Consider the following 23,661-nt stretch of genomic DNA (forward strand, 5'->3'; position numbering starts at 1 on the left):
AGGCCCCCGCACAGCACCTGCACACTCACAGCCAAGCCTGGGCTTGGCCCCAGGGATATAAGAGAAAAGATGACTACCAGAGCCACCAGGAGGGTGGGAGGCTTGCTGTTGCTAGGTCCACCCACGTGGATCACAATGACTGCATGAGGTCATGGAATGTTGAAGATGAAATTAAAGTGGGTCCTAAGTCATAAAGTTGCAGGTGGGTGGGCATCCTTTCAACAGGGCTCCCAGGAATAGAGCTGTACCTCTCTCCTTGATGATCCGGGGAAGTAGCTACCTCTCCCAGACAGAGTTGGGGTCAAATCCAGACATGTCCCACCAAAACCCACTCTCCCCAGGGCTTGCTGGGATGGAAGGATAACTACAGCCCCCAACCCCCAGGATCTGTCTAGGTGAGGGCGGGGTATGCAAAGTTTGAGACAGAGGTGAACCGACAGGTAGCTTCCTAGGGAAGCAGCAGAAAGGTGGCAAGAAGCTGGCAGCAGCCCCTGAGAGGGCCCCAGCACCATGGACAATGATGACCCTCTTGAGCCTGAGACAAAAGGTGAAAGAAAATGCATCCCATTTCTCACCACTCAGGCGCTTCTGGCTGCCTCAGTGTAATGCCTAGTGACCACGTAGACCCGGAAGCCCCCTTCCCTCCTCTCCTGGGACCCTCTAGAATTGGGGTGATGTGTGACATTGACTTGACTTCGGGGCTTGCCAACCAGGGAGTGAGAAAGTTGGATGCAATGCTGTGCTGGAACTGGCTCATACCAGCTCTGGCTGACTTTAATTTTCATTCTGTGAGCTGGCCGATGTCATGTTGGTAGTTGGAAATCAGCCATGTTAGGAATATTTACACCACCTGAATTGGCTAACATTACAAAGCAGGATTTTTTTTTTTTTCTGGAGAGCCAGTTAAAGAGTTACCAACATTCCACTGGTTGGATGGAATTCTAAAATGGTTTATCTAAAGAGGAAATTAAGAAATCATCACTTTTTGAGGGCTACGTCTGATGGCTAAGCTGCTGTATGTCTTCTAAATGTCTGACCACTGCTACTTCCACCCCTTGTCACACAGACCTTGTCTTATAGGCTGGGAAATAAATGTTGGAGCTTGGGTCTACGGACAAGGGCTGAGAAGGACACAAACCTGCATGGAATCATTAGGAACTCCACTATCTTAGAAACTGGGTGGTCAAAACTTACGACCCATGCCATGAATGCTCAGCCCACCTGAAGAGAGAAGGTTGGCTGAGTTCTGACAGGCCATCCAGTGGTGCAGCCTGGCTTCCTGAAACCATTGCATCCTGCTGACATGGGAGGACTAGCCCTGGACTTTGTGTGGCTTTCAGGAGCCCAGGGCTGGTTCCAGATCAGTGGCCCAATGGCAGAAAAATCACATCTAGCAAGTGCAGGGGACTAGTGTGAGGGAAGCCGAGGACACTTGTATTTAATCATAGCAATTAGTTTCAATCCCAGGGAGATTTGCAAGCCCTTCCTCCTGCATGGTCATAAATTTGGACTGGAAGGAAGAAGCTAGGTCAGATCCTAGGAATCAAGTTATCCCTTTCACTCTCTGGAACTGCTTCTGTTCCACTTTATTTTACACTTGACCCAAGTCACCTGCCCTGCCCCTTGCCCTCCCAGCGTCATCTGTGCCTGCCAATGAGGAAGTCTAGGCATCACCACACGTTCTTCCCCTGAAAGAGTAAAGCAGACCCTGAACCCCACCCGAGCTAATAAGAAGGAAAAGAAGGAGCAAGCAGGGCTTCCCTGGTGGCGCAGTGGTTGAGAGTCCGCCTGCCGATGCAGGGGACACGGGTTGGTGCCCAGGTCCGGGAGGATCCCACATGCCGCGGAGCGGCTGGGCCCATGCGCCATGGCCGCTGAGCCTGCGCGTCCGGAGCCTGTGCTCCGCAACGGGAGAGGCCACAGCAGTGAGAGGGCCGCGTACCGCAAAAAAAAAAAAGAAGGAGCAAGCAGCCAACGTCCAAGGCTGGCCCAACACACGGGGTGGGACAGGAGTGAGGCCTCCAGAGAACACGAAGGGCGTTTAGCACAGACAATTCAGCCAGGAGGCAGCTCTGTGTCAGGGAAAGAGGGCTCGTAGAGGGGAGCCCCCCTGGCAGGGCTGAAGGCAGGCTGTAGTCCCTTGGCACCTTGAGCCACGTGAGGCTGAGGGACAAAGGCTGCAGCCAGGACTCGGGTTGCAGATGAGAGAGACAGAGGCGCAGGGTGGCCAGTGGTGAGCTCCACCTGAAAGGCCAGCGGGTTTCGTTTCCAGAATCAAGGAGATGAGTTTCTCTTCCAGATGAGAGTGACACCGTGTCGGCACGGCAGAGCAGTGATGAAACACTCTACTGTGAGGCTGAAGCCCCCACGGCTGTCGAAAAAGAGAAACCAGCCCGGGAGAGCTCAGAAAGAGACCTTGAGATTGAAGGTGAGCGAGCATGGGCCCTTGGTGGGTGAGGGGTGGCTTGCCTCCTTCCTCAGAAGCTGGAGAAATCGGTTTCCCAGTTGGCCAAGGCTCTGCCCGGTGGGACGTGCTGCAGAGGGAACGGGCCAGAAACACCTGTGCTCAGTATTATGCCACGACCTCCCCGAGGCTGGCCCGGGGGCAGCAGTCTCTGCTGCCCCATGCTCGTGACTGGACTCATGAGCAGAGGGGTCCCATCAGCTTGCTGAAAGCTGGAGCGATAAGTGAACAGGGGCTTCTGGTTTTCTGAACATTTCCACATGTGGCATCTTATGTCACCTTTGCAATAGTCCCGGGAGGTAGGCATTATTACCTGCCCTTTACAGAGGGGGGAACTGAGGTTTAGAAGGATTGTGTGAGTTGCCCAAGGCCACCGAGAGTTTGCTAATGTCTGCCGACCCCATGTTCCCCCCACCTTGTCGATCTACCTTCCCTATTCCATATTCCAGGGGCCCCTGGAGGATTTATGGCCCATCTTGCATCCTGGCGACGTTCCTCTACTCACATTAGAGTTCTTGTTTCCCCAGCTTGAGAGCCCCGTGTTTTCCCTCCCCGTGTTTGTTCCCTCCAACAAATCCAAGCATGTCTGGGTATGGGGAGGGGTGCAAGCTGAGTTGGAGCAAAGACTCTGTTATTGCAAACAACACCTCCACCCTCTTCTCCTTTCCAGTTTCCCCAAGGAAGGAAGTGCCTGCCAAAAAGGACACTTGGGAAGCAGGGCCAGAACAGTGCTGGCTCCACCTGATGGGCTGGCCCCAAACTTCCCGGGCTGAGGCCAGCTGGCCCAGTGGCCCTTTCCCTCCCGTGTCCCAGCGCTAGGTGGTAGGCTGTGATCAGTGGCAGCAGAGATGCAGGGAGGCTGCTCTGCCAAATTCAGTTGTGTTGCTCGTCTCCATGGTCACCGCGCCCCCAGGGTCCACACACAACTTCACCCTCAACACAGACCTCCTCCCTGCCACTGCCCGGGGAGCCTGTTGTTGCCTTCCTAACTTCTTTTCCGCTTCAAGGCTGCTGCTGAGACACTGAATTTTACCTGGTTGGCAGGGTGGCAGATGGAAACACTGGATGTTTAGTCCCAGACTCCAGCTTCTAGCTCATTGCCCCTCCCCACCGCCACTCCCCCAAGTGATAATATTGTTGCAAGCTGCCTCTAAAACGTAACCTAGGGGGCTTCCCTGGTGGTGCAGTGGTTGAGAGTCCGCCTGCCAATGCAGGGGACACGGGTTCGTGCCCCGGTCCTGGAAGATCCCACATGCCGCAGAGTGGCTGGGCCCGTGAGCCATGGCCGCTGAGCCTGCGCGTCCGGAGACTGTGCTCCGCAACGGGAGAGGCCACAATAGTGAGAGGCCCGCGTACCGCAAAAAAAAAAAAAAAAAAAAAAAACGTAACCTAGGGAATACAGCTAGAAGGCGTCCACAGAATCAACCGGAGCAGAGTGAGTGCCAAGGACAAAGCTGGGGGTTACCTACTCTGCTTTAGCAAACAGGAGCCTCTAACAACTGAATCTGGCACCAACTATTCTGTGCCGGACAGACACTCAGGGCTCAGCTCCTCCAGCTTCTGGTGCTCCTACAGCTGGTGCTGAGATGCTGGGAATGGGGCAGGAAGGGCTTCCTGGGATGAACTGAGACATAAGCCAGGTGGGAATAGCAAGCTGGTGGTGAGGCTACGGAAGAGGGGAAGTTGCTCGCCCACCACATGCTGCTCTTCCTGTACAACAGGCGGTTTTGCACCCCAGGGGACACTTGGCAAACTGGGGGTGGGGTGAGGGGTGGGGGGATGCCACTAGAATCTCATGGGCAGAGGCCAAGAATCCTGCCAAATATCTTACACTGCGTGGAACAGCCCCTCACAGCAGAGAATTATCCAACTCAAAATGTCCTTAGTGCTGAGGCTGAAAAATCCTGGTCTGCAACCACCGGGAAAAGAAGGCCAATTTGTAGCTGTGCCTGCAAAATCAACTTCCTTGCAAAGACCTTGTCCTTTCACCAACAAAGCTTTCATTGTCCATCTTAGAAATGTCTGGGGTGGGTTGGCCAAAGACTCTTGAGATCTGAAGGGAAAAAACAGATGCTGGCTTAGACCCCCACTGGCCATGGAAAGCCCTGTGTCAACAGAGCTTGCTTAATGAGGACAGGGCTGTGTGGCATCCAGAACCCAGGAAGGCCCTCTGCCCACCGACCACAAGTCAGGATGGTCTAAAGCCCAAGGAACAAAAGCCCCCAAGAGGTTAGAATGGAGAGGAGCGGCCCCCATTCTGTTTGCTGGTTTAAGCACTTATCAGCTGTGTGTGATTTGGGGCTAGATCTGTCATTGGTAAAGTAGGTGACAGTCCTTTTTGTGAGGAAAAATGACATGCAAGTCTTTGAAAGAAGCAAACCCACTCAAATGCAAGTTTGTTTCCCACGGATTTGGGGGTCTCTCCATCTTGCACTGATCTGCCACCTTCAGAAGCCCACTGTCCTACTTGGGCTTTTTCTAGTTGGTACTTCTCTAAATCTTTAGTAAAACTTTGTTTGTGGCTCACATTTTTACAGTGGTAGTGAAACTAAAACTGCAATGGAGACTCCCTCAACCATCACAAATCACCAGCTTTTTGTCTGGTTGGCCTTTCAAAGCTGTCCTGAGGTGGGCAAGGATGCGCTCACACATCCTTGTGCTCAGTCACTAGATGCAGTCAACCTGGGAAGGTGGGGACGGAGCATATTGTTTCTCCTAGGTAGCGTGGAACCTAAAACCAGGGGCCTTGTCTCTTACCCAAAGGGAGATGTCCACATGGGGCTTTCTGGATTTAGGGTCTCCCATCACTGGCTGACTTTCCAGTTGGAGCTGGAACATACACCCATAGGGACAGAGCCTCAGACAAGAGGGGACGCCAGTCAGAATCGAATGTGGTCTGGGTCAACAGGGAGATAAGGCAAAGGTAGAAGAGAAACTCTACTTCATCCACTTGCATCTTTTTCTGCAGATACGGAGAAATTTTTCACCACCGGACAAAGAGAGCTGTACCTGGAGGCCTGCAGACTTGTGGGCGTAGTGCCCGTCTCCTACTTCATCCGGAACATGGAGGAGTCCTATGTGAACCTCAACCACTATGGACTGGGCCCCAGGGGTACCAAGGCTATTGCTATAGCCCTGGTGGTGAGCGTACCAGTGCGGGCACGTGAAGGCTGGCGGAAGTGGGGACTTGACAGGGTGGTAGGCCCAAGAGTCAGAGAGCCCCACCTTGGGACCCTGCATTGCAACCTCTATGCCCGCCTTGCCCTAGACTCTGCATGACTACCAGTTGCTTTCCCCAAAAGGCATGGATGCCCAATAGCTCCTGGGAAGGAGGCTGCTAGAGACCTGGGCCTTGGAAGTCTATGCTGTTTCCTATTCAGAAAGCAAAGGCACCAGCCTGTGGGCCCTGGAAAAGCAACTGGTCTGGGCTTGGGCCCAAACGCTAATGTGAGAACACAATGCAAAATGTCAGCCAGATCTCAATTCCAGAGCTCACCTTTGCCTTAAATGAGTTCACTACTGAGCCATTCCATTTGATGTCTGCCTTTTGCAATATTTTATGTAAATCTTCAAGCCCACACTGTAGAGTGGATCATGTTTTTCCACAGGAAGAATGTTCTCTCCCGGCTTGGCTTGAATGATAAGACTTGTCCTTGAACTCATCATAGCTTTCTATAATTATAATTGATTATATACAAAACTGACTCCATCCCAGGAAAACAGAAAATGTAACAGGTGTATGTCAGCACAACACTGTTTGTTCACTTAGGACAGTAAAGAAAAATTGCAATTTTTAAAAAAAGCACCCATTTTTGGAACCATAACTGCATTCGCACTTAGCGCATGCCCATTAAGAAGTCACATGACGTGAGATTGTGCTGCTCTCCGGGGAGGGGGAGGGAAGGGAGGAAGGGCAGAGAAAGAAGAAAGCCATCTTGAAATTTATGGAGCGTTGAAAGACTGATTAATGAAGTGTTAGGAATTCACCATTACCTCATGAGCGTCATGGAAATAACAAAATCCACTCAGGACTTGGGCCACTTGTCTCTCAGTAACAGCAGTTGCTGTTTAGGGGGAGGTTTTCTTCTCTGATTCTTTGTATCATCCATTTGACAATCATTGTGACATTCCAATGGACTGAACTTTTATTTACTTTTATTTATCTTTGGTACTGTTTAACTTCTCACATGTGCTTCCCTGGCTTAGAGGAAGAGTATTCCAATAGGGCTCATTTTCATACTTCTCTGGGTCTGTCCCTCCTCCATCTATCTCCATGCCGTTGGACTTGGTGGGCTATGAGCCCCTCGAGAGGAGGAATGGTCTCTGTTCATCCCTGTTTCCTCGGCAGTTAGCACAGAGGGTGACAAATAGATACTCACCCGTGTGAAATGAATGTGAATGGATTTGGTGATCAGGCCACCTGCTACACCACATACTGTGTTGGTCCCCAGGATGACTCTAAAAGTGGTCCTTCAGCCCCCATTTCTGCTAAATGACACCTAGACTGGGAGACTCCCTGAGCCATCTCGCTTGCCTTTGAGCACGACTGAATTTTCCCACCCCGGCAAGAGAGCGGAGGCTTCATGAAGGCCCTGGGGGGCCATTCTGCCTCGCAGTAATTCACACTATCACACTTTCCCTTTGCCTGAAAGGAGAGCTACTTCTCTCACTGCTTTGTGTGCTTTGAAAATCGCTCAAATTCAAAGACATGCCTGTTCTCTGTGCTTTTCTGCACAGGGAACGAGGTGGGGAAGGGAAGGGCAAAAGTTCTGGTTTGAGCTAACCCCAGTCCCTCATGCTGCAAGGCCAGTCATTTCCACTTGTCTTGCTCCCTGTGGGAATGCAGACTAACTTGGATGTAGATATTTATTTAAGATTTAAGTTCCAGCTCCTTCTAAACAGCCTTGAGGCAACATCCTGACTATCAGAGAGTACCAGACAACCCTTAAGCCTAAACTAGAGGAAAGGCCTCTGAAGGAAGCAGGCACAATAAAGGCGTTATGCTTAAATACCCTTCTTAAATAATAGCACATTCTCCTTAAACTTGGAGTAGGTCACAGGCCTCTCTCCTTAAAGCTAAATAGTTAAAATCTGTCCAGCTCTCCCTTGTGCCTCATCTTTTTCAGGACTTTATTTTAACGTCCCTTTTCTAAATCCCCCTTGGTACCCCTTTTGGGGAGGGAGGTGCTCAGAATAAGCATGTCATCCTAGCAAAACTCACTGGGATGGCTTGTCCCCTGCGCTATTCTCCTGTTCCTAGCCACTCCTCCAGAATTGCTAGCCTGCCTCTCTGTACCCTCTGACGTGGCTGGGATGTTCGAGAGGGGTGATGGGCTCTGGGCAAGGGCAGGGAACTGACTAGGTCACCAACCACCTCTGTCTCTCTCCCCCTCCCCTTGTGGTGGCTGAAGTCCAACACAACTGTTCTCAGGCTGGAGCTGGCAGACAGTGGTATCACAGAGGAGGGCATCTTGAGCCTGGTGGAGATGCTACAGGAGAACTACTACCTGCAGGAGATGGTACTGTGCCCTGTTCTACCAGTTCCTACAACCATGCTTAGAGTCTCAGAACCCACTTCAGAGAAGCCAGAGTCCCCTGCCCAAGCCCAGGCCAGCCTCCAGGCTTTCTGCAGTCAGTCTGGGGCCTCCCCTCCCCTGGAAGTGACTTCTCAGAGGAGGTTCCGCACATGAGAGCCTGGCCAGGGGCACTGTGTTCCCTGTGGCCGTAGGAAACCCTGAGAAACCATTTCCGTCTGGATCTCATAAGCCCCTAAATGGACAAACTTACTTCTTTAGAGTGGCCTTAATGTAAACTTTCTTAAAGAAAATAAAGCCATGAAATAATTTCATAAAATACAGTGTTCCCTGGCGACAGATGGTGGTGATCGTTGCACAACAATGTGAACGTACTTCAGCCCATTGAATTGTATACTTAAAAACGGTTAGGATGGTAAATGTTGTGTTACGTCTATTTTACCACAATTTTAAAAATTAAAAAAAGAAGGGGAAAGACAATTGAGATGATAATGGCTGGCTTATATAAAGTCCCTGCCACTTGCCTGAAAGGACTATGTCCGTTTATACCCCTGCTACTTCTGAGCATAGTGATTCATGCTCGTGAACCAATGAAGGGAATTACAATGATCGCTTACTCTAAATTCATTTTTCAATTGTTGCATGCCAAACCCTCCAAATAAAGTTGTCTTAGGTTTCAAAAAAAATAATAATACAATGTGCTTATCTAAAATACCAGGGCTAAACTGGGGAGGTGGGGAGTCACTGAGGTCAACTTCAGAGAACTGAGATCAGCCTGAGAGCTTCACGGTGAAGCATCAGAAAAGCCAGGGTTCCTCTCCTCCTCCTCTTCCCCTTTGCACCACCCTAACCCTTCCCATCCTTTCACCCCAGCCCTGCTCTCCCCACCCCACCCCTACTCCCTCAGTATAGGCCTCAAGTAAGCCCCCACCCCCATCATTTGTTAATGAGGGCCCTTTGGTGGGAATGTCACATACTTAAGTGTTCTCTTGCCTTTTAGAATATTTCCGACAATGATCTTGGTGTGGAGGGGGCCAGAATCCTCTCTGAGTTCCTCCAGAAAAACACCTCTTCGCTCTTTAGTCTTCAGCTTTCAGGTGAGCCTATGAAGGAGAATGGGGAGGACATTGGGAATGTAATGGAGAGAAGGGTCAGAGCAGAGAGATCCAGGGTCTAACTGAGCCAGACCAGGTCCTGCTGATTTCAGAGACCAGAACACTGCGTCTACACCCTGCTAGATTCTTCCAACCATTCTCGTCCCCTCTCCACAACCACACTGGCTTCACGGCTGTCCTGGACAAGTGACTTCTGATTCACTTTGCAATATTCCCACCTCTGCTGGAAAGTCTCTACCCCAGACACCTGCACAGCTCCCGCTCCCACTTCATTCCTGCCTCCGCTCACAGGTCATCTCCTTAAGGGGACTTCTCTGACCTATCAAAGCAGCACCTCTCCGTCACCATCACTCTCTAACCTGTTTCTCTTCCTGGTTTTTCTTAACAGCACTTATTACTACCTGACCCCCTGTAGTATAACTAATTTTTAGTTAGTTTATTATCAGTCTTGCTCACAGAAAAAAAAAAAAAAGTCACTTGAGAACTCTATTACCCACAGACCTGCCCTCACTCAGGTTTATGGTTTGCATTTATACTATCTGCAGGGTCCTGGAATCCCTATGGCAGGAAATGAACATGCAAAGTGGTCCTATGTTGGTAATACCTTGGGGCACCCAACAGAAACAAACATAAACCTTTGTCAGGCTCCAGGCTGTTGGGGATTCCCACAGATAAAGCTCCGCTAAATATGGGTGCACAGTCCAAAATTGCAAAAGAAGGAAACACCATGAGAGCTGTCAGACTCAACAAGTAATAGCATGGGACCCTTGAGAACTTCAGGAAATAGCATTATCCTATATAGGCTGTAAATTGAGTGACCATAAAATTTATCCATCAAACTGCACAGGAGCACTATCAATTAACTGAAACTTCTAATAAATAGATATCTTGCACCCAACTCTAAATCAAGTTTGATATGATTAAGAACATAAAACATACAAGAACAAATCACTATTTTTTAATAGGTCCCCCCCAAAATAGAACTTCTACAAATGAAAAATATATAATTATTGAAATTAAAGACTCAATGGATAAATTCAACAGCAAATTAGATACAGTGAATAAAATTAGTGACCTGGAGGGGCTTCCCTGGTGGTGCAGTGGTTGAGAGTCCGCCTGCCGATGCAGGGGACACGGGTTCGTGCCCCGGTCCTGGAAGATCCCACATGCCGCAGAGTGGCTGGGCCCGTGAGCCATGGCCGCTGAGCCTGCGCGTCCGGAGACTGTGCTCCGCAACGGGAGAGGCCACAACAGTGAGAGGCCCGCATACCGCAAAAAAAAAAAAAATTAGTGACCTGGAAAATAGATAAAAGGATATTTTATCTGTCTTTGCAGTATAGAAAGATAAAGATATAGAGAATATAAAAGATAAAAATATAAAGGAATGAATAGACTCAATATAGCTAATAGGCAGTCCAGAAGAAGCGAATGGGTGAACAACAATATATGAGCAAATAATAGCCGACATGTTTCCTGAACTGATGAATTCTCAGATACAGGAATCCTAGTAAGTCCTGAGTACAGTAAAGTAAAAAGAAATCCACACCTGAGTATATCATAGTAAAAGCACCTAAGATAAAAAGATCTTAAAAGTATCCAGAGAGAAAATACAGAAACAGAGGTTATGTATTTTTTAATATAAATTTTACTACATATTAGATATTATTCTCCAATTTTCCTTTTTTCCCCTCTAAATATATCTTGGATTTCTTTCTATGGCAGAACCGATAGATTTATCTCATTGTTTTGAACTCCTGGGTAGTTTTTCATGGTATGACTATAGCATAATTTATCTAATATCCCCCTTTTTGAAGGGGAGTGCATTTAGGTCATTTCTAGTTTTTCAATCTTCCAGATAATTTTTAAAGTATTTTCTTATCCATGCATCTTTTGAGCACATGTTCTAGTATCTCTACAGACACCCAGGAGCAGAATTATTCAATATAAGGTATACCCGTTTTAGTGAAGTTAAAAATTAATTTCCAAATTTCCCTTAAGAAGACTATACCAGGGGCTTCCCTGGTGGCACAGTGGTTGAGAGTCCGCCTGCCGATGCAGGGGACATGGGTTCGTGCCCCGGTCTGGGAAGATCCCACATGCCGCGGAGTGTCTAGGCCCGTGAGCCATGGCCACTGAGCCTGCGCGTCCGGAGCCTGTGCTCCGCAACGGGAGAGGCCACAACAGTGACAGGCCCGCGTTCCGCAAAAAAAAAAAAAAAAGAAGACTATACCAGGTTATAATTCCACCAGTGGAATGTCTGTTTCCCCCATATCTCCACCAGAAGGGTTATTCCCAAACTGTTTGTGAACCAGACAGTTAAGTGTGTTGAAGTCACAGTACTTGGGTTCAGATCCCAGCTTTGACACTAGGCAATTTATTTAACCCTTCTGTGACTCACTTTTCTCATTTATAAACTAGGGACAATTATATTACCTATCTCAGGCAGTGATTGTGAGGATTACATTAATAAAAATCTGAATCACCTAGAACAGTACATAGGACGCAAGTATTCAATAACTGTTCACCACTATTATTATCTTTATTACAGTCCCACATTACTATTGAAATAGAACATCTTTTCAGATGCTTATTTTCATTTTAATTTCTTCTTCTAAGAAATGGCCAATTGTTATATGGGGTTGTTTGTATTCTTAAGTGTTAGGCACTCTTTATATACTACAGATACTCATACCTGAATGTTACATATGGCTTTCTTCATGGTGTTTTCTTACATGAAAGTTTGTATACTTACTGTTGTCAAGTTCATCAGTCTTTTCTTTTATGGATTTAATTTTTGTAGTCTTGCTTAAAAAATGGTTTCCTACTTCAGATTTAAAAATATTTTTCTTTACTTTCTTCAAATATTTTTGTAATTTTGTTTTTTTCCACGTAGATCTTCAATATACCTAGAACTTATTCTTGTTCATGGCATTAGGTAGGAGTCAAACATTCTATTTCCAAAACTCATAGCCAGGTTCCCCAGCATCATTAGTTGAATAATCTACCCTTAACTAATTTGAATGTCATCATCTATTAAATTCCCATATAAGTATAAGTTCCTTTCTAGAGTCTCTATCCCACTTCATTAATCTATTTCTATGCCAACACTGTACTGTTTCAGTATGATTAGAATGTTAAAATTATAATATGCTATATAATATAATAATTAGTTGTAATTAAAATGATATATCAAGTATGTAATATTCAATATATTAGTTTTATAATTATATGATATGCTATAATATTTTTTATGTTTCAGTGGACAAAGTCTGACCTTTTCCAAAGTAATCTTGGCTATTCTTGTGTGGTTTCTCCTCCAGTTGAATTTTAGAATCATTTTGTCAAGTTCCATTAAAAAGAAAACTTACTGGGATTTTGGCTGGGGTTATATTTAATATTCTAGGTAAATTCAGGAAAGAATTGACATATTTAAAGTATTGAATATCTTCATTTAAGAACATGGTTTCTTCAGGTCTTTTTTATGTTCTTCAATAAATTTTATAGTTTTACTTCATTATGAGTCATGCATATTTCATATTAGCTTTATGTCTAGGTCTTTTATCATTTTATTCTTATGAGAAGAGAATGTTTTTCTATCACATTTTCTAATTATCAATACTTATTATTGGTATGTTTTAGAGCTATTAATTTTTGTACACTGAGCCTATTACCAATCACTTGATTGAATTATCTTACTAGCTCTAATATTTTGTTAATTTTCTTGGATTATTTAGGTAGGTGATCATGTCTTCAAACAATGGAAGTTTCTGTCCCTTCTTTCCAATATTTATAGCTCTTAGAGAGGTTTCTGGTTGTATTGGCTAAGACCTCTAATATAACATTAATACAGAAAGTTCTTTGCAAAACTACAAATTTCCCAGCCCTATCCCAGGCTGCTGAATCAGAATCTTTAGGGAGAGGGGTCTAAGAATCTGTATTTTATCAAGCTTCCCAAATGATTTCTTATAACCAATGCACTGTTGGTAACCAATGGTATAAACACAACAATTTGAATAATAGATTGCCTAATTTTATACATTGACTAGATTATTATCTCATTTTATTGCACTGGTACCAGAAACAGCCAAAGAAGTACTTGTGTTTCAGTGGGTTCATTCATTTGTTCATTCAGTAAGGGTTTACTGAGCACCTGTTATGTGCCAAGCACTTTTTAGGTGCTAGAGACATAGAGCTTATTAAGGTTTCAAAGGAGAAATTTGGGGGTAAGGGTTTGTGTCATTTATTCTCCGGAAATCACCAATGTTTTAGATTGCTTAGCAATCTAGGGCTAGGGTAAGATAAGGGAGGCACTCACCTCAGCCACAAAACTTAAGGGGCAACAAAAAAACTCAGTAACCAAATAAGTAATATCATAATGCAACATTTTTGAAACTGAAAATTAATGCAAAAACAAATCCATGATGAAAAAAAAATCAAATAAATAAATAAATAAATAAATAAATAAAAATAAATTTAAAAAATCAAATAAATAAAAAACAGGATCCAACAGGGACAGATTGGGATGAAGTGAGTGAGGCCTGGCCATGCAAATACAGGGTCAGATCCTGCTTTTATTTAAAATTTGGTTCATCATAGATGTTTTTGCATTGATTTGGATTTTAAAATATTAAGATATTACCCATCGTGATTACTGAGATTTTCAAGTGCCTCATTCATCCCTCTAGTCCCAACCCTGCTGCTCAGACTTGGATTAGCATTTTTATAATGTTACACATTTTAGGCACTAGGCTAGGGGTTGATGCTGTCAATGGATGCACAGGGTATGGTGTACCAACCCCTGGAACTCCCTGGACAGTCATGGCAGAGAGAGAAGGGAAGGACTGTTAAAGAGATGGTAACTGGTTGCCTTTTTTCCCCTGTGTTCGCCTATGCCCAAACATTTGCTTTAAGTACTTGCCACCTTTTCTACGTCTGATTGTTCCAAAGGCAAGAGACTAGCAGGGCTAGGATATGGAGAGTAAGGGAGCCTTAGTCTGGAGAACATTGCTAATGCTCCCCTTCACTACAGGAAATAACTTCAAGGAAGAATCCGCAGAGCTGTTTTGCCAAGCCCTGTCGGTAAGAAGCAAGGGGTGGGTGCAGCCAGCCATGTGAGAGATGCCCTGGGAGATGGGTGGCTCTGAGCACAGGGAGGTGAGGCTACTTGCCTGATTTAGGGAGTTGGCGAGTATTTAGACTCTGCCAATCCTATCAAAAACCTCAGCAAGTGGTAGGACTGTTTGGATGGTGCTAAATTCTCGCAGCAGTCATCAACAGTTCAGCAGGAAATGAACAAGAAATTGTCCTCAGTCTAAGAACACTAGTCTACTTAATTTTTGGCATATGGGGGCCCACACTGTTCTAAGAGAGGTATTTGCAGTCACAAAGAAGACAAAAATTACCTTTCTCTGCACTGTTTCTTTCTCTAGACCAATTACAGAATTAAGTCGCTGGATCTCAGTCACAACCAATTCTCTGATAAGGCAGGAGAGTACCTGGGGAAGATGCTGGGTGAGTCTTCCGCGGAGGGAGGAACCAGCAAGGGGGAGGGACATGGGGTGTGATGGCTTGTCAGAGCTGCATCTCCGGTTTCTTATTGTTATTGAACGTTCTGATTATAAAAAGTGATGCACACCACACCCGAAGTACACTTTGAATGGAGCAGACACCTGAATATGGGAAGTAAACTTTAAAATGATTAGAAGAACGTAGAGAGAAGTAACTTTCTGACTTCAGGGAGACTACGGATTATTAAACAGAAATGGGCAGAAACTGTAACAAAATAGTGGCAGAAACTGTAACAGAAACGATTCATATATTTGACAACAGTAAGTTTAAAACTTGCTTGTGATAAAAGACATTGTGGGGGCTTCCCTGGTGGCGCAGTGGTTGAGAGTCCGCCTGCCGATGCCGGGGACATGGGTTCGTGCCCCGGTCTGGGAAGGTCCCACATGCCGCGGAGTGGCTGGGCCCGTGAGCCATGGCCACTGAGCCTGCGCGTCCGGAGCCTGTGCTCCGCAACGGGAGAAGCCACAACAGTGAGAGGCCCACATACTGCAAAAAAAAAAAAAAAAAAAAAAAAGACATTGTGGGGCAATGATAGAAAACAAACAATAGTTAAGGAGTAGAAATGTGCAGCATTTGTATAATATAGAAGAGTACTCTTCAGAATATTGATAAAAGTTCCTATAGCTCCATTAGGCAGTGATAAATACTCCCAATAAAACAATGGTCAAAGCATATGGACAGTGACCAAAGAAAGCCAAGTGCCCACACTCTTTAGTAGTTAGAAGCATGCAAAATAAAACAACAAAAAGATCTCCCTTGTCATCTAGCAGAGCTGTAAAAATTTCCCATCAGAGAATATCAAGGGCTAATACAAGCAAGAAATAGGAACACTCACAAGTCTACTATGTAAAGGCACTTTGGAGAACAATTTGACAGTGTTTACTATCGTCAAAAATGTATATATTTTCTATGACGCAGTTCCCCTCTATACGTGTCTCAGAGACGCTCTCACACATACACAGCAAGAGATGTCTGCAGAGGTTTCACTGCAAAAGTGTTACAAAGGAAAGAAAACCTAAATGCTCATTCCTGGGGGAATGAGTAGAAAAGGAAAGGACTCCTAGCAGTGGGGACGGGACGCTCATCTAGATGGAGGGGTGAGGGAAGCCCCACAGGGAAGGTGGCTCTTTGTTGAAACCTGAATATCAAAGAAGAGCCGTGCTAGGGTCTGGACACACAGGGCTCCAGGCAGAAAGAATGGAGCGTGTCCCCTGTTTGAGGAACTGGGGGGTCAGTGTGGCTGGAGCAGAGGGGACAGGGGAGGAGGATGGAAGGAGAAGAGGTTGTTGCCTGCAGCCCCTGACGTCGGGCCGCGGGAGCCATGGGATGTGAGGAGCCTGGGATCCACGCGGCGCACGACCAAGAGTCGTGGAGGATGTGAGCGTGGGGCGACACGGTGCGGCGTGCAGGGGCAGATGTGCCGTGTGAAGCCCGCAGCTGACGAGGACAGCAATGGAAGAGGGAGGCCGGTCAGGAGGCTGGTGTGGGGGTGCAGGCAAAACAGGACCACAGCGTGAGCTCAGGGAGGAGGTAGTGCCTGAGCAGTGGATGGATTCAGAATATACTTTGCAAGTAAAGCCGAAAGGACTTGCTGATGTGAAGGAGGAGGGAAGGGAGAGATAGACTCACGACTCTTTTGTTTCAGTTACTGGTTAGAGGCAGGTGTCATTTACTTAGAGGGGAAAACTCAGGGAGTAACAGTATGGGGGCGGGCGGCAGGAGTTAGGAGTCGAGTTTTCCGTTTTGGCCGTGGAGGACTTTTGATGCCCATTCGACGCCTACACAGAGATATCAGGCTGTGTGAGTTTAGAGCTTGGTGAACAGGTCAGGACTAGAAACGTATATTTGTGAGTCATAGGCACAGGGAAGTATTTAAAGCCATGTGTCAAGATGGGGTCATCCAGACGAGTGCAGATAGAGTTGAGTAGGTGGCCATCCCTCTGGCCCCTGGGCCGCTCCGACATTTTTAGGGTTTGCAGAGGAGGGGGAGCTGGAGACGGAGTCGCGAGTCAAATAGGAAAAGTCAGGAGCCAAGGAGCCATATGAGGACGTATTTTCAAGAAGGGGTAAGTGGTCAGCTGGGTCAAGTAATGCTTAGAGGTCAAATAAGATGAGGACAGAAAAGCGACCACAGCGCTTAGCAACATGGAGATAATTGGTGACCTTGACAGGTGCCATGTTCGTGAAGTGGGTGAGTATGGAAACCCAGCTGGAGTGGGTTGAGTTGAAAATGGGATGCAAAGAAGTGGAAATGACCACATAAGCAACTCCAGACGTTCCACTGAGACAAGGTTTGAACAGAAGGATGGGTGGCATATAGAGTCCAGGAAGGTTTTTTTTTTTTTTTTTTTAATGCGGTACGCGGGCCTCTCACTGCTGTGGCCTCTCCCGTTGCGGAGCACAGGCTCCGGACGCGCAGGCCCAGTGGCCATGGCTCACGGACCCAGCCGCTCCGCGGCATGTGGGATCTTCCCGGACCGGGGCACGAACCCACGTCCCCTGCATCGGCAGGCGGACTCTCAACCACTGCACCACCAGGGAAGCCCTATATGCAGTTTTTAAAAGAATCTTTATTATTATTAAAGCTACCAAAAATAAGATGATTACTATGTGACAGGCATCATACTAGGCTTTTTACATCAATCCTCACAAAAAAAAACCTTGTACAGGTTAACATCTCTATTTTATAGATAAGAAAACAGAAGGACGGGAAGGATAAGTAACCTGTTTAAGGTCACAAAGCTAGTAAGTGTTGAGAACAGAATTAAAATTTTAATTTTGTGGCCATTTAAGAGAGGCAGGCTTGCAAGGTTTAACTTAAGGGACTTCCCTGGTGGTCCCGTAGTTAAGACTTTGCCTTCCAATGCAAAGGGGACACGTTCGATCCCTGGTCGGGGAGCTAGGATCCCATATGCCTCGTGGCCAAAAAAGCAAAACACAAAACAGAAGCAATATTGTAACAAATTCAATAAAGACTTTAAAAATGGTCCACATCAAAAAAAAATAATATTAAAAAAAAAGGTTTAACTTCAGTGAGGGACTTGGCACAGAAGAGGAGAGAAAAATAAGACTAGGATGAGGGAGACAGGCAGGGAGAGAGAATGAAGGCAGGACAAAAGTTTGTTCTCGATATAATAGAAGGTATTGTGCACTTCCTGAAAGTCTGTCCTGGTGGTTGACACAAGAGAAAGACGCGATCAGTACAGAGTGCTCTGTCCATAGAAAATAAAACAGGGGCTTCCCTGGTGGCGCAGTGGTTAAGAATCCGCCTGCCAATGCAGGGGACACAGGTTCGAGCCCTGGTCCGGGAAGATCCCACATGCCGTGGAGTAACTAAGCCCGTGCGCCACAGCTACTGAGCCTGCGCTCTAGAGCCCGCAAGCCACAACTACTGAAGCCCGTGTGCCTAGAGCCCGTGCTCTGCAACAAGAGAAGCCACCGCAGTGAGAAGCCCGCGCATAGCAATGAAGAGTAGCCCCCGCTCGCTGCAACTAGAGAAAAGCCCGCTTTCAACAACGAAAACCCAATGCAGCCAAAAATTTTTTTTTAATATAAGAAAATAAATAAAACAGAATAACACATTTTTCCTGGGCCTGAAGGCGATTCCTCCCACTCAGTAATCCTTCAAGAGCACTTTATTCTCTCCTTCCAATGGTGTCCTCGGCACATCCACCCTCCCCAGATAAAAATAACAATGATGAAGTGTTTAAATAGGATGCTTTCCCAGCCCTATGTAGCACATGAGCAAAAGCAACTTTAAGTTAAAAAAATGTGCAATTTCTGTGCAAACCCAACTTCTAGACAAGCCTGATGCCCCCACACTTCCACCTGGCTGTATCCCTAAAGCTCTCCTGGATGGAAATTCTGGAGCCTCCACTGCTCCCGTAGGTCTCCATGAAAAAGACATCACGCGATACCACACGCTATGCCCATCATAGTGTCCCTATGTAAATACAAGGTTTGCCGTGCTCTCTCCATCTGTTTTAATGGTTGTGTAACTTTCCACCAGATGGATATTTATGTTATGCTTTACCCTTCCCCTGTGAGTCACAAACCTTACTTTTATAAGTGATGCCAGGGAAAACATCTACAAGCATGTTGCTCTTCTTAAATCCTGTACTGTCTCCTTAGGAAGAGTCTCAGGGGTGATATTGCTGTGAGATAGAGTAAACAGATTTTAACAGGAAAATGTCTGTGACCAGATAGTATTTGCCAAATAGAGCATACCATTTGCTTGCCACCTGCAATGTATGAGTATTTTACTACGTTGTTGCCAGCCTTGGGAATCATCTTAGAATTTTGTGTTTAAATGAATAACTGACGAATTATTACCTCCGTGTTTTGCTTTGCATGAGGATTGAGCGATCCTTATTCCCAATATGATGGACCTCTCTGTGGTGTGGTGGACACTGAGATGACTCCTTCCCTCCCACAGCCCTCAACGTGGGGCTCCAGTCGCTGGACCTGAGCTGGAACCACCTCTACATCCAGGGAGCGGTGGCCTTGTGCAGCGGTCTCCGGGTAAGCCCTCCGGGAGTGGTGCGTTAAGCCCCAGTGAGGACGGCCAAGCCCTGAGTCAGCCACCTTGAACCCTTCCCCATGGGTAAATCCACCCTGCTGAAACCTAGCTGGCATCTTTGGGGGTACTTCACGGCAGCAGTTTAACTAGGGGGTAGGGAATGACCTCAGCCCAAAGGGAATGAGCCTCAAGAGTACTTGAGACTCTGAGCCCAGCTGGGAGGGATCTGGAAAGATCTGGCTGATCTCCCTCCTGGGGACCACTGAGCACCCTGTCTGGATGACAGCAGGGGACAAAAATTGGGGCCCGTTGGCTGGATGAGTTGCATGCAGTCTTCATGCTGGTGCTGTTCTCCCTTCTCCCTGCAGGCTAATGTGTCCCTGAAGAAACTGGATCTCTCCATGAACAGCTTTGGGAACGAGGGGGCTGCAGCCTTAGGGGAGGTCCTCAGAGTCAACAACTCCCTGGCCTACCTAGACCTCAGCAGCAACAACATCAGCAATGAAGGGCTGTCCAAATTCAGCAAAGGATTGGAGTTGAACGAAAGCCTCAAAGTTCTGAAGGTAGTCTTCACCCGAGCTGGGAACGGGACATCTTGTGCCTGCATTTGTGTGTGTGTGTGTGTGTGTGTGTGTCCGTGCATTCATGTGTGTGTCCATGCTTCCATGTGTGTGCATCCATGTGCGTATACCTGTGCATCTGTGTGTCTCTGCACCCATGTATGTGTGCACGTGTATGTATGTGTCTGTGCATTCATGAGTGTGTCCATGCTTCCATGTGTGTGCATCTGTGTATGTGTCCGTGTGTCCATGTGTGTGCATGCATGTGTGTGTCTGCGTGTATTGGCGTGGGGTCAGCTGTACGATGGAGCTGGATGTTGCTGGAGAGAAAATCTACCCTGTGCTTCATATGTGTGTACGTTCTTGGCTGTCTCTCTGCTGTAAACCCAGTGTCACCCTCTGCTCTCACCTGGCACAGGGTTGGGTCTTCCTTGCTCCCATCTGGGTCTCCTCCAGTTTCTTTGTTTTTCTTTGCTGATAGGCCTGCGAGATCTTAGTTCCCAGACCAGGGATTGAACCCCGGCCCTGTCAGTGAAAGTGCCGAGTCCTAGCCACTGGACCACCAGGGAATTCCCTCCTCCAGGTTTTCTCCACACTGCGGCAAGAGTGTGCATTCTGAGCATAAATCTGACTTCCATCCCCACCCACACCTACTCTCCTCCCACTTAGGCCCCCCCGACCATGGCCTCCGTTGCTCAAATCCCATTCTCTCACCCTGTGTGCTTCTCCAGCCTCAGTTTACCCCCCACTCTCCCCCGCACTCCAGCCATGGCCTCAGGGTCTTTTTTCATCTCCCTTCCCGCAGGGCCTGTAGTGCTCCCTCCACTGGCCTCAATTGCTGGTCTGCCTCAGAGCACAGCTGAAGCAGCAATTCCCCCAGGGACCCTGCAGGAACACTCAGATCCTGTTTGCCCCTTCACACAGAACTCACCAGAGTTTTTCCTTATACTCTCATTTGAGTGACTATTTGACTGTCACCACTAGTTCGAAAGTTTCCTGAGGACAAAGACATGTTTGGCTTTGCCCATTACTATATCCCCCGTACCTAGCAGAGTCCTGGGCATAGAGTAGATACCCACTGAATATTTATTAAGTGAATGAATGAATACATATTTCATTTTAAATCAATTTGCTCATAGATGCTAATTTATAACATAGAAGCTCATGGGAAGTTGGGAACTGATGTCAGATGTGGACTTCTATTAATAGGTCCCCTTTCTGGGACTCCTACCACAAGCCAGGTACTATATCAAGTGCTTTGCCTCCTTCTTCATAGCCCAGCCCTACCAAGCAGGCTCCAGTAGCCCCATTTGTTAGATGAGAAGACTGAGGCTGTGTGACTTGTCAGGCCGTGCAGCTAGCAAGAGGCAGAGGGATGTCAGCTCTACCTGGCTTTCCACTGCAGCTCCAACTCCCGCAAGATGTGGAGGTGACTCGGGGGGACCAAAGACATGGGGGTGCTGGTGGAAGAAGAATGGGAGTTAGGAATCAGTGAAGATGAGCCACCATCTGAGAGGACAGCCACCTTAGAGCTGCTGAGGTGACAACAGGGAGTCAGATTCCAACCTGTGGAGGGAGCGTGGTGACTGCAGACCAGACCAGGTGGCCGTCTAGTGACTGCGGGAGCTCAGAGGCTGGCCTGGCTGGAGGGGCACCAAGTGTGACTCAGAGAAGAGAGACTGACCCAGCCTGCAAAGGACTGAGCCTCGGTCGGTGGCCAATGAAGCCAAGGAAAGTGCAGAGAATCTGAATTTTAAGACTAAAATGCTGCCTCAGCAAAATGGCAACAGGGATTTTCTCTGGTTAGTGGGATATAGGCAATTTTAACATTTTTTTCTACTGCTTTTTAAATTTTTTCTACGGTGACCAAATATTTTATTTTAATTTTTTAAATTGTTTTTAAAGCGAAAGAAAAAGAGCTTAAAATATACCTTTTAGTTTGGTCGTATGTGGAGGCCACATCAGTTTTGCCTCAGGAATTATCTGTTGCTCTCCACAGCCAGCCCCAGCCCTCCTTTTCTTAATCTTGGAAGAATAAGGAATTCCCCCTGCACGTGAGTCAAACCAAAGATTCTGGATGCTAAGCCCTATGAGGGCAGGGCTCCAGGCTGTCTTTTCTCACTGGAGTACTGAAAGAGCCTGGGAACCCCCTGACATAGAGTTTTGGTCAGCCTCATCAGGAAACCATCAGCTGAAAGCCTTCAATAATAATAAGTAACATTCATTGGCTGCTTACTATGTACCATGCACTCTTTTGAATGCTTTACCTGAAGTTATGTATTGACTCCTCTGTGCAGCCCTAGGCCATAGGTACACAGTAGTCAGGGAACTAACACAAGACCAGAAAACTAGTAAGCAGAGCCAATGGGCTCCGTGCACCCTGCTGTTAACCTCCATACCACGCTGCAGTGGCTCACAGTACTGTGGAGATAAGGCCCTGAGTACTTAGCTAAGCCCCCAAGGTCCTGTGCAATCTGACCCATCACAGCTCTGTGGCCTCACGCTCTCTGCTCCTGCTCATGAAACGTTTACTTTTCCCCACACACCTCTGCACCTTTGCACTTGCCTTCCCTTGTCTTCTTTGGTGCACCTTATTCCCTCCTCTGGTCCTGTCTGCCTTCTTCATCCCTAGCTAATCCCCATTAGCTCTGCAAGGCTTAGCTCAAGTGTCCCCTCCACCATACTGGATGCCCCTTTCCTCGTTTTCTACGGTACCAGTGGGTACCTCTGTCATTGCCATCATCGCACTTCAGATGTCATTTGCTTGTTTGCCTGTGTCCCCCTCTAGAGTGTAAGCTACCTGAGGGCAGAGATCTTGTCATGTTTGCCTGTGCATCCCTCAGCACTTAACCCAGTGACTGGCACGTGGATGTTTGTTGGATGGATATTTGGATGGATGGATGGATGATGGATGGATGGATGGATAGATGGATGGATGGATGGATGGATAGATGGATGGATGGATGGATGGACGGATGGATGGATGATGGATGGATGGATGGATGGATGGATGGATGGATGGATGAGCAGTGAGATGGACAAGTGAATGGATGACAAATAGACAGGGAGATGGGTGCTTACAGAGAAGTCTGGGAGGAAGACAGAGATTGGGATTTGATGGGAGGAAATGGAAACCGTGCTCTGAGCCAGCCTCTCCTGTCCTCATCTCTGCCTCCTTCTGCCTTGCCCTTCCTCCCACAGCTTTACCTGAACCCTCTAAGTATGGATGGGGCTGTGTTACTTATCCTGTCCATCAAGAGGAACCCCAAATCCAAGATGGAGGATATTGACATTTCTGTAAGTGATCAAATTGTTTGCTTGCACTTGGGAGCAAGCCAGTTACCATGGCCACTGTGCCAGCTCTAGCCCTCAGGGCCCTCACAGAACTGCTCCATGAAAAGGCTACTCCTTTTAGAGAACAACTCCGCCCCTTCCAGAGGTCCTTTCCGTAGGAGTAGCCATTCGGTCAAAAACATCATGGTGTGAAATTATTTACCAGATCCTGGGAACCCAGGACCTGCACCCCCAACAGTGGCCCTGAGGGCAGAGAGGAGGAACACCAGAAGCAAAGGCAGGGGGACCCCCAGAACAGACTTGTCTACCGTCAGCTTTGTCGATGGATGGCTTTGGGCCTTAGAATGCTTCCAGAATCACAGGATTTTTAGACTCTGAGTATTAAAACATGTGCAGACCTGTGTTTTCTTTTCATGACTCAGCCTACTCAGAGTAGTATTTGAGTGTAAAAAAACCTTGATGGAGGAGGGAAGCCTGAGGAGGTGACTCCACTCTGCCAGCTACTCTCGCCGGAATCATCCTAGAGGTGGGAGCTGGTGCCAACAATATCCTATACTTGTCTACCATTCTATACTCTTTTTTTCATTTTCATTTTTTCATTTACTCC

General features: G+C 47.1%; 1 protein-coding gene across 1 annotated transcript in view; it reads left to right on the forward strand.

Moving 5' to 3' along the window:
• LRRC74A (leucine rich repeat containing 74A) overlaps positions 1 to 23,661 on the forward strand; it is a gene marked incomplete at both ends in the record, with an annotated part of 57,627 nt that overhangs the window by 15,339 nt on the left and 18,627 nt on the right. Inside the window, 11 exon segments of the mRNA XM_081228304.1 lie at positions 458 to 492; positions 496 to 547; positions 2,300 to 2,428; positions 5,433 to 5,605; positions 7,876 to 7,983; positions 8,999 to 9,095; positions 14,143 to 14,192; positions 14,543 to 14,624; positions 19,117 to 19,202; positions 19,569 to 19,763; positions 22,962 to 23,057. Coding sequence (XP_081084430.1) covers positions 458 to 492; positions 496 to 547; positions 2,300 to 2,428; positions 5,433 to 5,605; positions 7,876 to 7,983; positions 8,999 to 9,095; positions 14,143 to 14,192; positions 14,543 to 14,624; positions 19,117 to 19,202; positions 19,569 to 19,763; positions 22,962 to 23,057 — 1,103 coding nt within the window.

The sequence above is a fragment of the Mesoplodon bidens genome (assembly GCF_964165515.1).
Source record: "Mesoplodon bidens genome assembly, chromosome: 3".
Taxonomy (NCBI): domain Eukaryota; kingdom Metazoa; phylum Chordata; class Mammalia; order Artiodactyla; family Ziphiidae; genus Mesoplodon; species Mesoplodon bidens.